This window comes from Orcinus orca, chromosome 7, assembly GCF_937001465.1.
Source record: "Orcinus orca chromosome 7, mOrcOrc1.1, whole genome shotgun sequence".
Taxonomy (NCBI): Eukaryota; Metazoa; Chordata; class Mammalia; order Artiodactyla; family Delphinidae; genus Orcinus; species Orcinus orca.
Window position 1 is genome coordinate 101770574 of NC_064565.1, and position 16265 is coordinate 101786838.

General features: G+C 43.5%; 1 protein-coding gene across 1 annotated transcript in view; it reads left to right on the forward strand.

Annotated features, from left to right (window-relative positions):
• Window positions 1-1657: 1657 nt before the first annotated feature.
• LOC101288855 (sterol 26-hydroxylase, mitochondrial) overlaps window positions 1658-16265 on the forward strand; it is a 43383-nt gene continuing 28775 nt past the window's right edge. The window contains exon 1 of the mRNA XM_004262712.3: window positions 1658-2362. Within this exon, the coding sequence (XP_004262760.1) occupies window positions 2078-2362 (285 nt within the window). The 5' untranslated portion in view covers window positions 1658-2077. The remainder of the gene's footprint in view (window positions 2363-16265) is intronic.

Consider the following 16265-nt stretch of genomic DNA (forward strand, 5'->3'; position numbering starts at 1 on the left):
CTTCCACGGGGAAAATGAACTCATTCTAAACTTCAAATTAGTTCCACTAGAAACTTAATGAATACATTTTCTGGTACACAATCAAAAGAAACAAGGCCCAGGAAGAAACATGGCAATATGTACAAAACCACCAGAAATAATGGACAATAGAAATCGTCCCACATAGATTCCATGTATTGGAGTTATTGGTCATAATCCTTAAAACAACTATGCTTACAAAAGTAAAGGGTATAATAAAAAATAACATTGGGCTTCCCTGGTGGAGCAGTGGTTAAGAATCCGGCTGCCAATGCAGGGGACACAGGTTCAAGCCCTGGTCCGGGAAGATCCCACATGCCAGTGGAGCAACTAAGCCCGTGTGCCACAACTACTGAGCCTGAAGCTCTAGAGCCCGTGAACCACAACTACTGAGCCCATGTGCTGCAACTACTGAAGCCCATGTGCCTAGAGCCCATGCTCCACAACAAGAGGAGCCACTGCAATGAGAAGCCCGTGTACCGCAACGAAGAGTAGCCTCCACTCGCCGCAACTAGAGAAAGCCTGTGCACAGCAACGAAGACCCAACGCAGACAAAAAATAAATAAATTTATTTAAAAAAAAATAACATTAAGAATTTTGGCATAAAACTAGAAATATTTTAAAAAGGACAGATTTGAAAAAAACTAAAGTTGAAAAACTGAGAAATACAATAATAGAAATTTAAAATTCAATGGATAGATTTAACATCAGACACAGCTGAATAGAGAATGAGTTAGAAGAGACAAAATGATAGAACAATACAGAAGAGAGGGTAAGAGACAGGGAGGATACAGTCAGACAGTCTAACATATATATATATAATTTGAAGTCCTAGGAGAGAAGAAAAATAAATGGGGTAAAAGGAATGTTTGAATATCTGAAAACTTCCAAAACTGATGAAAGATATTCAGTCACAGAGTCAAGAAACTCTCTGACCCCTAAGGGGATAAATGAAAAGAAATCCACACCTAGCTACATCAGCTGTCAGTCTAATTGTTGCCCCTTGAACTTAATATGCCTTTTCTGCCTCTGGCTGCCTGTAAATAACCAATTCTTCAAATGGTCTTAGAAAAAGCTTTATCATTCTGCTGGTTCTACCTCTAATGGGTTGAATAAGCTTTGAGCTCGTGTATGAGTTATGTTTTTAACTTTTTGAAACTTGTACTTTGAATATACATATATGAAACAAAGAATTCATGAAATAATACTTTTCCTTCTTGCAATATTTTCTGTACTATTTTGTTCTATTCCATCTTATTAAAAGATAATTTTGGTCACATTCACTAAATCTGGTCTCAACCTGCAGTTTGAGAAATCCTGCCTCAGCAGACCAGGGAGTATGTGGGTGGTGGGGAGGGAGAGGGGTAGAACTGCATTTTTTGAAAACCCTAATATTTAAATTTGTTTGGCTTCCTCCCTCCAGGAATCAGATGACCCTGGAGACAGGGTCGGGTTTTTTGCTCTTTGCTTTTCTGCACAGGGGGATTTTTTGCTCTTTCCTCGCTCAGCCCTCAGACCCCGGGATCAACACTGGAGGCTATCAGGAAAAGCCAGCGGCCGGTTTAATCTCAGCAGTCGGTTCCTGGTCCCTCCGGGAAGTGAGATCAGCTGAGACGCTGGCGCTCTGGGATGGCGAACCGGCCTCCCCGTCTTGGAAGGCTCCCGGGCTGCCGAGAACTCTGCCGCACTCCTGCCGGGAATTGAGACCAAGCGAGCTTCAAGTTCTCCTCGAGAGTTCGCGGAAGTTCGAGGTGGGGGAGTCGCGGAAGAGGCGGCCATCGTCAGCGCTCTGTGGGTCTCCCGTAAGTCCCCCGTGCATCTTCTGCCTTGGCGTTGTCCGGCCCCTCCCCGAGCCAGGAGGCTTACAGTTGGAAAGGGTGACTTCTGCGAGTCCCTTAGGTCCTATTTGCAGGGACTGAAGACCGCAAGGAAAAGTGAGCAGTAAGAGGCCTGGTCAACCTTCGTCCGGCCCGCCCTGCGCTACCGGTACCCTTGAACCCGCCCCTGCTGTTTTGTCTCTGGACAAGTTGCTGGCGCTCTGTATTCGCTATCCAAAGGCATGGCGGCGCGAGCCATGAATCGTATGGGTACGCTGGGCTGCGCAAGGCTGCGGTGGGCGCTGCTGGGGACGCGGGTGGCTCTCCCTGGCCTCGGCTCCCACGGGGCCAGAGCCAAGGCCGCGATCCCCAGCGCCCTGCCTGCGGCCCAGGCAGCCGAGGCTCCCGGAACCGGGCCTGGCGATCGGAGGCTGCGGAGCCTAGAGGAGCTTTCAGGGCCAGGGCGGCTGCGTCTCTTATTCCAGCTGTTGGTGCAAGGCTACGTTCTGCACTTGCACCAGCTCCAGGTAACCGAGCTGGGGGCCTCGCGACCAGGGGATGTGGTGCGCACCCGGACAGAGAAGTTGGGGATGGGGAGACGTTGGACAAAAAGTGAAGGACACGTTTAGCTCGGGACCGAGTGGGGCTGGGGCCATACCTTGGGAATCTGTAGGGGCTATGAACTGAAATGAACAGGTCAAGGGGTGGTATGAAGCAGGAGGGCACTGGACGAGAGGTGATTTGGGAGGCTAGGTTTAAAGTGGACAGAGGTTGAGATTCAGTCTCATCTCCTTGACTTCTCTTTTCACACTGGGTACTCCACCCATTCTAGACTTCTTCCAATTCCTTAAGTCTAGAAAGTCCTTCCCCCGCCTTAGGGTCTAGGAGGTTCCCTCTGCCTGAACTGTTGTCTTCACCCTTCTACTTAAACACTTGTTTTTGTCTCTGTGATTTCCCTGGGCTGGGTTAGACACCTGTTAAAGTGCTCCGGTAAAGCACCATCTTCTTTCTCTGTCACTTCCTCTGTGTTATATGTTTTTTAAAATTTATTAATTTTTAATTTATTTATTTTTGGCTGCTCTGGGTCTTCGTTGTTGTACGCAGGCTTTCTCTGGTTGCGGCGAGTGGGGGCTACTCTTCTTTGCGGTGCGCGGGCTTCTCATTGCGGTGGCTTCTCTTGTTGCGGAGCACGGGCTCTAGGCGCGCAGGCTTCAGTAGTTGTGGCTCGTGGGCTTTAGAGCGCAGGCTCAGCAGTTGTGACGCACGGGCTTAGTTGCTCCGTGGCACGTGGGAATCTTCCAGAACCAGGGCTCGAACCCCTGTCCCCTGCATTGGCAGGCAGATTCTCAACCACTGCGCCACCAGGGAAGCCCCTGTGTTATATGTTTATAAGTAATATAAACATTTCTTTAATATTGCCCTCTTGCAAGAATGTAAGCCCTGTGAGAGCAGGGGTCCTCCTGTTTGGCCTGTATCTCCAAGCCTGGCACTTGTAGATGCTCAAATATTTGTTGAATCAAAGGAAAGTCCATATATATATATATATAGATATATATATATATATTTTTTTTTTCCGGTACGCGGGCCTCTCACTGTTGTGGCCCCTCCCGTTGCAGAGCACAGGTTCCGGACGTGCAGGCTCAGCGGCCATGGCTCACGGGCCCAGCCGCTCCGCGGTATGTGGGATCTTCCTGGACCAGGGCACGAACCCGTGTCCCCTGCATCAGCAGGCAGACTCTCAACCACTGCGCCACCAGGGAAGCCCGAAAAGTCCATATTTTAATTGTATCCTCAGGCCACATCATTTAAAAATGAAGTGATTGATTATATGATCTAATACAACTGTCAAATGCTTTCTTAATAAAATTAATATTTCAAACATTAAAAAAAATAAAGTGGACAGAGGTTGTAGAAGGGAGCTGTCTTGGTAATAGAATAGCACATGCAAGTGTATAAGCTGCCAGATGTTATAGAACCACTATTTATCTGTGGTGATATTTATGGTGATATCGGCTACCACAGACTTCTTCCAGAGGAAATGGCTTCTGGAGGATTACAGAGGTTTGGCGATTTGCAGGGTAAATTTCCCCTTAATGGAGAAAAAGATGTCATTGCTCAGAGAGTGAAAGCAAAATCATAGACATTAAGGAAAAGGTACATTTTTGTTATTAAGAAATCAAAGTCCAGTAAGAAGGTTTTATCCAGTGGAACACTGATATGAGGCAGGGATGGATGGATCGCCCACTGTCAATGGACAGAGACTGGAAAATCCAATGTTGGTTAAGTTGGAGAGGTTTTAGGAAGTGAACCGAAGAGATTCATGTGGAATTTGTCTTTCTGATGACTATTAACAAATATTAACGCACCCACTCTGCCCTAGGCATTTTTCCAAGAGCTGAGCTTCAGTGAGATGTGGCCAATACCCACGTGGGGGTTAAATGCTTCTTTGGGGAAGAGGGGTAACAAGGGAGTAAACAAATCAGCAAACAGCTAATTTCAGAAAGAAAGCTGAGTGCCCTGGGAGGAGAAGCCAGTCCAGGGCTGGGGAAGGAGTGGGACCTTTGATTCGAGCATGCCATCCAGGCACATTTGTGGTTGTCAGTGATTGACTGGAGTAGACAGGCCTTGGGCTGGGCTGATGAACAGACTGGTCACCAGGTGGCTGTGCTGGGCAGTAGTAAAAAATGAGGAGGAGCTGTGGGGACTTGGGATACAACAGGCCTTCGAGGAGGATACTGAAGGCCAGACTAAGGGCCCTGGTTCTTCTGAGGAGCCATGGTGAGCTATTGAGCAGGCATGGGGTGAAGATGGCCTCCAGGGGACACTGTCCAGGTTATGGTGTGTACAGTAGGATGGATTGGACAGGAGAGGCAGAGAGGGCCTCGGGTGACAAAGGGTATGGCATTATCTGAGCCACCCCCCAGGGAAAGTTGGACTGGGAGTTAATGATGAGGGAGAAAAATGACTGTGAGGGTTTGAAGGTCCAGACTGAACACAGTTTCTCTGCACCTGCCTGGGCTGCTGCCATCTCCCCTAGGGTCTTCTCCGTTGGGTTCATGTTTCTGAGGCATGGTAGGCAGGTCACAAGGCACTCGGAGATGGTTAAAAATAAATTATTCCCTGTGTGCTCAGCTCCAAGAAACCAAGTAAGCCAAGAAACCAGTGTCCTGAAAGCTTCCCCTGCTTGATTTAACCTCTAGAAACGTGAGCAGCCCCGTGAATGCCCCAAGGGTGGGGACTAAGGATTTCTCACCATTTTTCAGGGAAAGTTTATTGGGAAGTTTTGCTCAGGACTATCTCTGTAGTGGTAACTACCAAGAAATTCTCAACTGCCCTAGGAAGTGGAGGAGGAAGCAGGAGAAAGCCAGGAGTGTGTGGCCATTTATTTATTTTTCATTTTTAAAAAAATATTTATTTATTTGGCTGTGCTGGGTCTTAGCTGCAGCACACAGGATCACGGGATCTTCGTGGGGATCTTCATTGCGGCGTCCAGGATCTTTTTAGTTGCGGCATGTGGGCTCTTTTAGTTGTGGCGTGTGAGATCTAGTTCCCTGACTAGGGATGGAACCCGGGCCCCCTGCATTGGGAGCACGGAGTCCTAACCATTGGACTACGAGGGAAGTCCCTGTTTGACCTTTTATTTTATTTTTTTAAATTAATTTATTTTTGGCTGCATTGGGTCTTCGTTGCTGCGCTCTGACTTTCTCTAGTTGTGGCGAACGGGGGCTACTCTTCGTTGCGGTGTGCGGGCTTCTCATTGTGGTGTCTTCTCTTGTTGTGGAGCACGGGCTCTAGGCCTGTGGGCTTCAGTAGTTGTAGCATGTGGGCTCAGTAGTTGTGGCACATGGGCTTAGTTGCTGTGCGGCATGTGGGATCTTCCCGAACCAGGGCTCGAACCCGTGTCTCCTGCCCTGGCAGGCGGATTTTTAACCACTTCGCCTCCAGGGAAGTCCCCCTGTGTGGACTTTTAAAGGAGAGGCCAGACTAGAATTTTGCAGAGCCTCCTGGCTCCAGCCTTTGTATCCCAAAGATCTGGAATCACATGAACCTGGGCTGCTCCATGGGAAATATATTAGCCCTTCCCACTACATGTGGCTGGTGTGAGTTAGTAAACAGCGGAGTGCTGCACATCTATAAAAGCCAGTTAATACCCCTATTGAGAAAGAGGATGCTTCCAGTGACCCACTTTGTATCAGTTCAAATCCATTTGGTTGCCACTCTCACCAGCTCAAACTATAAAGCAGCTTTATTGGTTCCTATAATGGAAAAGTCTAATAGTTGTGTGCCCTTCAGGTATAGTTTCCTCTAGTGATTCACGAGACCATCAAAGCCACAGTTCTGTTCTGCAGTTCTCTTGGCTCTGCTGTCTCACAGAATTTAGTTGACTGGCTTGGGTTAATTGCCCATTCCTGAATCCATCATAGTGGCCATAGGTGTACTCTAGCTTAGACTCATGCAGGCTTACTCCTAAAGCTGGGGTTGGGGGCCCTGCCACCTAAACAGGTGCCTGCTGCACAAGGAAGAGGACAGGAAATGACATAAGGGCAGCTGACCATAATGTCTCCTGCACCCTCAGTTGTCCAAAACGGCGTATCACACATAAAATTAATAAAATCAGCTTAGGGAAGCATTGTAGGACTTTAAGGGGTTGGAGTGGGAATTGGGACATGTGAAAGCCTTGCTAGTCCATAAATGCCAGTTCCTTTCTCTTTTCTAACTAAAATAATGACAAGAGTGCTGAAAAAGTGAAATGTGAACATATGTTAAATTTATATGTAAATTTATGTAACAAATCGATATCTTTCAAAGATGTTGACCCTGAGAATGATGAGATCAGCTGTCTATTCTGTAGCTCTCATTGTGGACTACCTGGGTTGGTGACCCCTCCTGTGTCTCCCTAATGCTTCCTGTACATATTTGTCATTTCATATATCATGTTTCTTTTTTTTTATATATATAGTTACAATTTTTTTTTCTTGTGATGAGAACTTTTAAGATTTACTCTTTTAGTAACTTCCAAATATACAATACAGTGTTGTTATAGTCACCATGTTGTGCATCACATCTCAGGATGTAATCTTGTAACGCCCACTTATTTATTTTATAACTGGAAGTTTGTACTTTTTGACCACCTTCATGCATTTTGCCCTCCTTCCATGCCCACCTCTGGCAACCACCAATTGGTTCTCCATATGTATGAGTTTTGTTTTGGTTTGTTTAATTTTTAGATTCCACATACACATGAGATCATTCAGTATTTGTTTTTCTCTGTCTGACTTATTTCACTTAGCATAATTCCCTCAGGGTCCATCCATGTTGTTGTAAATGGCAGGATTTCCTTCTTTTTTGTAGCTGAATAATATTTCTGGGTGTGTGTGCGCGCGCGTCGCATTTTCTTTATACATTCATCCATTGATGGACGCTTAGGTTGCTTCCATGCTTCCATGTCTTGGCTATTGTAAATTCTACTGCAGTGAGCATGGGGGTCCATTTATCTTTTTGAGTTTAGTGTTTTCATTTTCTTTGGATAAATACTCAGAAGTGGGACTGTGGGATCATATGGTAGTGCTATTTTTAATTGTTTAAGAAACCGCCATACTGTTTTCCATAGTAGCTGCACCAATTTACACTCCCACCAACATTGCACGAGGGTTCCCTTTTCTCTACATCCTTGCCAACTCTTATTTTTTTGTCTTTTAGCCATTCTAACGGTGCAAGGTGATATCTCATTGCAGTTTTGATTTGCATTTCCCTGGTGACTAGTGATGATGAATACCTTTTCATTTACCTGTTGGCCATCTGTATGTTGTCTCTGGAAAAATGTCACATCAGATCCTCTGCCTGTATTTTAATTGGATTTTGTTTGTTTTGCTACTGAGTTATATGAGTTCTTCATATATTTTGGATATTAACCCTTATCAGATATATGACTTACAAATATTTACTCCCATTTGGTAGGTTGTCTTTTCATTTTGTTGATGGCCTCCTTTGCTGTGCAGAAGCTATTTAGTTTAATGTAGTCCTGCTTGTTTATTTTTGCTTTTGTTACCTTTGCTTTTGGTGTCAAATTCAAAAAATCATCATCAAGACTGCTGTCAAGGAGCTTACCACCTATGTTTTCTTCTTGGGTTTTTATGGTTTCAGGTCTTAAGTTCAAGTCTAATCCATTTTGAGTTAATTTTTGTGTATGGTGTAAGATAGTAATCCAATTTCATTCTTTTGCATGTGGCTATCCAGTTTTCCCAACACCATTTATTGAAGAGGCTGTCCTTTCTCCATTATATATTCTTTGCTCCCTTGTCATAAATTAATTTACCATGTATGTGTGGGTTTATTTCTGAGCTTTCTATTCTGTTCCACTGATCTATATGTGTGTGTTTATGCCAATAACATACTGTTTAGATTACTATAGCTTTGTAATATAGATTGAAATCAGGAAACATGATGCCTCCAGCTTTGTTCTCCTTTCTCAAGATTGCTTTGGCTATTCAGAGTCATTTGCAGTTCCATACAAATTTTAAGATTGTTTATTTATTTCTGTGAAAAATGCCATTGGAATTTTAGTAGGAATTGCATTGAATCTGTAGATTGCTTTGGGTAGTATGGACATTTTAACAATAGTAATTCTTCCCATCCATGAGCATGGAGTATCTTCCCATTTATTTGTGTCTTTAATTTCTTTCTTCAATGTCATGGTTTTCAGTGTACAGATCTTTTACCTCTTTGGTTAAATTTATTCCTGGGCATTTTATTCTTTTTGATACAGTCATAAATGGGAGTGTTTTCTTAATTTCTCTTTCTGATAGTTTGTTATTAGTGAATAGAAATAAACTGATTTTTTAATTTTGTATCCTACAAGTTTACTGAATTCATTTATTAGTTCTAACAGTTGTTTTGGTGGAGTCTTTAGGGTTTTTGATATATAGTCTCATGTCATCTGCAGGTAGTGATAGTTTTACCTCTTCTTTTCTGATTTGGATGCTTTTTTTTTTCCTGGCCTAATTGCTCTGTCTAGGACTTCCGATACTATGTTGAATAAAAGTGGCAAGAGTGGCCATCCTTGTCTTTTTCCTGATCTTACAGGAAAAGCCTTCAGCTTTTCAGCATTGACTATGATGTTAACTATGGGCTTGTCATATATGACCTTTATTATGTTAAGGTTCATTCTCTCTATAACCAGTTTTTTTTAATTAATTTAATTTATGGCTGCATTGGGTCTTTGTTGCTGCACGCAGGCTTTCTCTAGTTGCAGTGAGCAGGGGCTACTCTTTGTTGCAGTGTGCAGGCTTCTCATTGTGGTGGCTTCTCTTGTTGCAGAGCATGGGCTCTAGGTTCGTGGGCTTCAGTAGTTGTGGCTCGTGGGCTCTAGAGCGCAGGCTCAGTAGTTGTGGCACATGGGCTTAGTTGCTCCGCGGCATGTGGGACCTTCCTGGACCAGGGCTCGAACCCATGACCCCTGCATTAGCAGGTGAATTCTTAACCACTGCACCACCAGGGAAGCCCCTATACCCAGTTTTATGAGCGTTTTTATCATAAATCGATGTGGAATTTTGTCAAATGCTTCTTCTGCATCTATTGAGATGATCTTATGATTTTTATCCTTCATTTTGTTATATGTTGTATTACATTGATTGATTTGCAGTTGTTGAACCATCCTTTCATCCCTGGAATGAATCCCTCTTGATCATGATGAATGTTTTTTTTTGTTTGTTTGTTGTTTTTTATGTATTGTTGAATTTGGTTTGCTAATATTTTATTGAAGAGTTTTTTCATTTATGTTCATCAGGGATATTGGCCTGTATTTTCTTTTCTTGTACTTGTCCTTGTCTGGTTTTAGTATTAGGGAAATTCCAGCCTCATAAAATGGGTTTGGAATTGTCCCCTCCCCTTCTTTTTTTTTTTTTTTTTTGGAAGAGTTTGAGAAAGTTTAGTATTAATTCTTCTTTAAAATATTTGGTAGAATTCACCAGTGAAGCCGTCTGGTCTTTGACTTTTGTTTGTTAGGAGGTTTTGGTGACTGATTCAGTCTTTATACTAATAATTGATCTGCTCAGATTTTCTGTTTCTTCATGCTTCAGTCTTGGTACAATGTATGTTTCTAGGAATTTATCCATTTCTTCTAGGTTGTTCAATTTGTTGGCATATAATTGTTCACAATAGTCTCTTGTGATCCTTTGTGTTTCTGTGGTATCAGTTGTAACGTCTCTTCTTTCATTTCCGATTTTATTTATCTGAGTCCTCTTTTTTTCTTGGTGAGTCTAGCTAAAGGTTTGTTTATTTTGTTTAGCTTTTTAAAAAGCCATCTCTTAGTTTCAGTGATCTTTTCTATTGTCTTTTTAGTCTCTGATTTATTTCTGCTCAGATCTTTGTTATTTCCTTCCTTCTACTAACTTTTTAAAATTAATTTTTATTGGAGTATAGTTGTTTTACAATGCTGTGTTAGTTTCTGCTGTACAGCAAAGTGAATCAGCTATACATATACATATATCCCCTCTTTTTTGGATTTCCTTCCCATTTAGGTCACCACAGAGCACTGAGTAGATTTCCTTGTGCTAAACAGTATGTTCTCACTAGTTATCTATTTTATACATAGTATCACTAGTGTATATTTGTCAATCCCAATCTCCCAATTCATCCCCCAGCCCTTTCCCCCTTGGTATCCATACTTTTGTTCTCTACCTCTGTGTCTGTCTTTCTGCTTTGCAAATAAAATTATCTATACTATTTTTCTAGAGTTCACATATATGCATTAATATACGATATTTGTTTTTCTCTTTCTGACTTACTCCACTCTGTATGACAGACTCTAGGTCCATCCACGTCTCTGCAAATGACCCAATTTCATTCCTTTTTGTGGCTGAGTAATATTCCATTGTATATATGTACCATATCTTCTTTATCCATTCCTCTGTTGATGGGCATATAGGTTGCTTCCATGTCCTGGCTATTGTAAATAGTGCTGCAATGAACATTGGGGTGCATGTGTCAATTTGAATTATGGTTTTCTCTGGATATATGCCCAGTAGTAGGATTGCTGGGTCATATGGTAGTTCTAGTTTTAGTTTTTTAAGGAAGCTCCATACTGTTCTCCATAGTGGCTGTATGAATTTACATTACCACCAACAGTGTAAGAGGGTTCCCTTTTCTTCATACCCTCTCCAGCATTTGTTGTTTGTAGATTTTTTGATGATGGCCATTCTGACCAGTGTGAGGCGATACCTCATTGTAGTTTTGATTTGCATTTCTCTAATAATTAGTGATGTTGAGCATCTTTTCATGCTTTTGTTGCCCACCTGTATGTCTTCTTTGGAGAAACATCTGTTTAGGTCTTCCAGACATTTTTTTTTTTTTTTTTTTTTTTTTTTTTGCAGTACACGGGCCTCTCACTGTTGTGGCCTCTCCCGTTGCGGAGCACAGACTCCGGACACGCAGGCTCAGCGGCCATGGCTCACGGGCCCAGCCGCTCCGCGGCATGTGGGATCTTCCCGGACCGGGGCACGAACCCACGTCCCCTGCATCGACAGGCGGACTCCCAACCACTGCGCCACCAGGGAAGCCCCCAGCCATTTTTTGATTGGGGTGTTTGTTTTTTTGATATTGAGCTGCATGAGCTGCTTGTTTATTTTGGAGATGAATCCTTTGTCAGTTGCTTCATTTGCAAATATTTTCTCCCATTCTGAGGGTTGTCTTTTTGTCTTGTTTATGGTTCCTTCTACTAACTTTGAGGTTAATTTGTCCTTTTTCTAGTTCCTTGAGGTATAAAGTTAGGTTATTTGAGATCTTTCTCTCTCTCTCTTTCTTTCTTATTTTTTTTAATCTTTCTTATTTCTTAATGTAGGCATTTATTGCTGTGAACTTCCTTCTTGGAACTACTTTTGCTGCTTCCCATAAGTTTTGGCTTTTGCCATTCTTTGCATCCTTTCCCTGAAGCCTCCATTCCCACCCTCCACTGGACATCAGCATCAAAGGCCAGATGATCCGTGACCTTCTGAACCTGGCGGGCTTTGTTCTGCCCAGCACAGAGGATATCGCTTCCAGCTCCAGCAGCTCCAGCAGCTCCACCGCCAGGTTGGCCTCCTTGCTTGTCTGCAGCTCGGCTGGCAGCATGAGCAGCCCCATAGGGACTCTGGGAAGGGGTGGTGTCTGGGTGTTCCCTCCTGCTTGGTCTCCCTTACTGCTTGATCTGCCCTGACAATCTATCCATGCACACTGCCATGTCAGTGCCCCTAAAAGTATGTTTGATTAATTGCTCCCCTGCTCAGGAATCCCTACAGGTCCTGGGGAATCAGCTTTAAATTCCTCCAGCAGATGTTCGAGGCCCCAGCCTCCTTTCCCAGGCACCCCTCACTTTAAGTTTTGCTATGTTGTGTTTTACATTTTCATTCATCTTTAGTATTTTTTTAAATTTCTCTTTTGACCTAGTGGTTGTTCATTTCCAAGATGGCTTCTTCAATTGCATGTTGGATGCCTGGGCTGGTTTGGCCAGAATGGCTATTTCTTTCACCACATGGCTAACCTGGGCTTCCTCACAGCATGAGGGATCTTACACCTCATCACATGTTGTTTAATCTCCACATATCTGTGAATTTTCCAGATTTCTTCTTGCAGTTTATTTCTCTTTTTTAAAATTAATTAATGAATTAATTAAATTATTTCTGGCTGCATTGGGTCTCTGTTGCTGCGCATGGGCTTTCTCTGGTTGCGGCAAGCAGGGGCTACCGTTCATTGCAGTGTGCGGGCTTCTCATTACGGTGGCTTCTCTTGTTGTAGAGCACGGGCTCTAGGCGCACGGGCTTCAGTAGTTGTGGCATGCGGGCTCAGTAGTTGTGGCTCATGGGCTCTAGAGCGCAGGCTCAGTAGTTGTGGTGCACGGGCTTAGTTGCTCCACGGCATGTGGGATCTTCCCGGACCAGGGCTCAAACCTGTGTCGCCTGCATTGGCAGGTGGATTCTTAACCACTGCGCCACCAGAGAAGTCCTTGCAGTTGATTTCTAGTTTCCTACAATTGTGTGGGAAAAGATGCCTGATTGGATTTCAGTCTTCTTAAATTTATTAAGTTTTGTTTTGTGGCCTAACATTTGATGTATCCTGGAGAATGTTCCATGTGTGCTTGAAAAGAATGTATTCTGTTGCTTTTGGGTACAATATTCTGTATATGTCTGTTAAGTTCATCTGGTTTAATGTGTCATTTAAGGCCAATGTTTCTGTATTGATTTTCTGTGTGGATGATGAAGTGGGGTATTAAAGTCTCCTACTATTATTATATTGTTATCTATTTCTCCCTTTAAGTCTGTCACATATTTAAGGGCACATGTTTCTTATCATTACCTGTTAATATAACTTAGAGATTGGGCTGTGAACCTCTGAGGGCCTATGCCTTTTCCAGCTCTATGTCCCCCAGCACCAGGCACAGTTCTGGGTACAGGGGAGGTTCTTGATAATGTTTGATGAATGAATACATTTCATGTACCAGTCAAAGGGCTATGAGTGGTACTGAGCAGTAGCTACATCTAGTGGTAAACTTCTTTGTGAGATTCTTCTCAGCTCCCTGATCTGAGTTGTTTGACATAAGATAGAGTGAAAAAGAGACAGTGAGGGAGGTGGGCAGATTGATCAAACTGGCCTATCAGGTCTTAGCTTTCTAGGTTCAGAAACTAAATTCTGTCAGTTCATTCAGCATGGGTAGACTATTGGGGACTGACCCATATTGGCCAAACACACAGAAACAAATTGTGGATTGGAGTATTTATTTACAAAATTAGCCCTCCCAGGTATCTTATACCCCATCACATAGAAGCCCCCTATTCTAGTTATTCCTACCTAACAAACTATCCCAAAACATAATGGCTTAAAACAACATTTTGTTATACTCATGATTTTGTGAGTCAGGAATTTGTGCGGTGCACATCAAAAATGGCTTATCTCTGCTTCACAGTGGAGTGGGGCTGTAGTTTGAATGGCTGAAGATGGCTGGGATGGCTCAAGTGGGGCCATATGTTTAGGCCTCAGGTCTGGTTTTTGGCTGGCTTCCTTAGCTTTTCTCCATGTCACATCTGCTGGGGTTGGAATTTCCAAGATGGCTTCTTCAATTGCATGTTGGATGCCTGGGCTGGTTTGGCCAGAATGGCTATTTCTTTCACCACATGGCTAACCTGGGCTTCCTCACAGCATGGGAGTCTCTGCATAGTCAGACTTCTTACAGGGTCCTGGTTTCCCCCAGAGTGAATATTCCAAGAGACAGAAAGTGGAAGTTGCCAGTTTCTTAAAGCCTGGTTCTGGAAACTGGCATAGCATCATTCCTGCTGTATTCTACACATCAAAACAGTTACAGAGCCCACCCAGATTCTAGAGAAGAAGATGTAGACCTGACCTATTAATGGGAGAGATGTCAAAAAATATGTGGCCTTCTTTAATACACCTAACTTCTTCCTAGAATCCACATACCTAGGGAGAGAAATTAGTAACTACATTAGTGGACCGCTTGGTGTGCAGCGACCCCAGAACTAAAGCAGTAGAATTGTATGGAAAAAAATTTCATCTAGGCCTTGGAGAAAGAAACCTGGTTGAATGTGCTTCTCTGGTGCCCGTCCATTAGATTAAGTATCTCTCTCTCTTCAGAGATAAATGCTGCCTATTTTTGCTCTTTGGCTCCTTCTTCTGGGTTTTGTAATGGCCACTCCCATCCTGTTAACACATTCTTTCTTCAGTTTGGCTAATACCATTGATCAGATGGATTTTCTTTCCCAGTACTCATGTTACTGTCAAGCCTTCCAGAGATTATCCTCCAGTTACCTTGACTTGCTTGAGTGTTTTTCAGTCTCATCTGGCAGATGTTTACAGACTGTCCTTGAGACTCTGGTGGAATCTAATGTAGCGCTTTAAAGCCTCAGGGATGGGAAATCTGAAACTAGGTATTAAGGTATAAAGTGTAAGTCATACCAACTTAGCAAATGCACTGCCAGAATTTTTATCTTACAGATAAAATTTGTGGTCCAAGAAATATTACACACTTTTCAAGATAGCAATATTTCTGATTGGGAAACGTTAGAATGACTTACATATCCCAGTAGGGAACTAATTAAATAAATTACAGTACATTCATACAATGGAATTTTACACAACCATTAAAAATAAAAGAGGCAGGGCTTCCCTGGTGGCACAGTGGTTGGGAGTCCGCCTGCCGATGCAGGGGACGTGGGTTCGTGCCCCGGTCCGGGAGGATCCCACATGCTGTGGAGCAGCTGGGCCCGTGGGCCATGGCTGCTGAGCCTGTGCTTCCGGAGCCTGTGCTCCACAGCGGGAGAGGCCACAGCAGTGAGAGGCCTGCATACCACAAAAATAATAATAATAATAATAAATAAATAAAAGGTGCAGATCTATGTGTATTAATATGAATTGCTTGGTAAGAGATGGGAGGAAAGTAAGGCGCAAAACTATATAATATGCCATCATTTGTGGATAAAAAGTATGAGGGGTATATTCATATATATATATTTGTATGTGCATAAAATATCCCTGGGAGGACACACAAGAAATTGGTAATGATGATTGCCTCTCTGTAGGGATCTTGGAGTCTGGAGATGAGAGTTAGGAGGAAGACTTACTTTTTTTTTTTTTTAAATACATTTATTTATTTATTTATTTATGGCTGCTTTGGGTCTTCATTGCAGCATGCAGGCTTTCTGTAGTTGAGGTGAGCGGGGTCTACTCTTCGTTGCGGTGCACAGGCTTCTCATTGCGGTGGCTTCTCTTGTTGCAGAGCACGGGCTCTAGCCACGTGGGCTTCGGCAGTTGTGGCTCGCAGGCTCTAGAGCGCAGGCTCAGTGGCTGTGGCACATGGGCTTAGTTGCTCTGCGGCATGTGGGATCTTCCTGGACCAGAGCTCAAACCCGTGTCCCCTTCATTGGCAGGTGGATTCTTAACCACTGCGCCACCAGGGAAGTCCCAAGACTTACTTTATATTGCAAGACTGCTATGGACCTCCACCAGAGTTTCCTCTGGCTTCATCCTGCCCAGGCATAGTTCACCATCTTTTGGGTCTTTTTGTACCCTTTGCATTTTAACAGTGTACATATATATTGCATTTTACAATTTTAAAAACAACAACAAAAGAATGGAGAGCAAGAGATAAGGCATGGCTGACCTAGTGCTTCCTGGTCCAGCATAATATTTTGAGATCTTCTGATGGCCTTTCCTCTTGTACCCCTGTTTGGCTCTGGGTCCTTACTTTTGATGTCCACTTCTGCATCTGCATCCTCTTTTTAGCTCTGCATCCATTGCTGGTCATCTCCTCCTTGTTCTTGAATACTCTCATTGTTCCAGTCCAGACCATCCCAGCTTGCAGGCAAAGGTGCACAGCTTACTGAGGTTTGCCTCTGGGTGTGTGAGGGGTGCAGGTTGGGGGTGCCGCTTCTGTTTTCCTAACAGCCT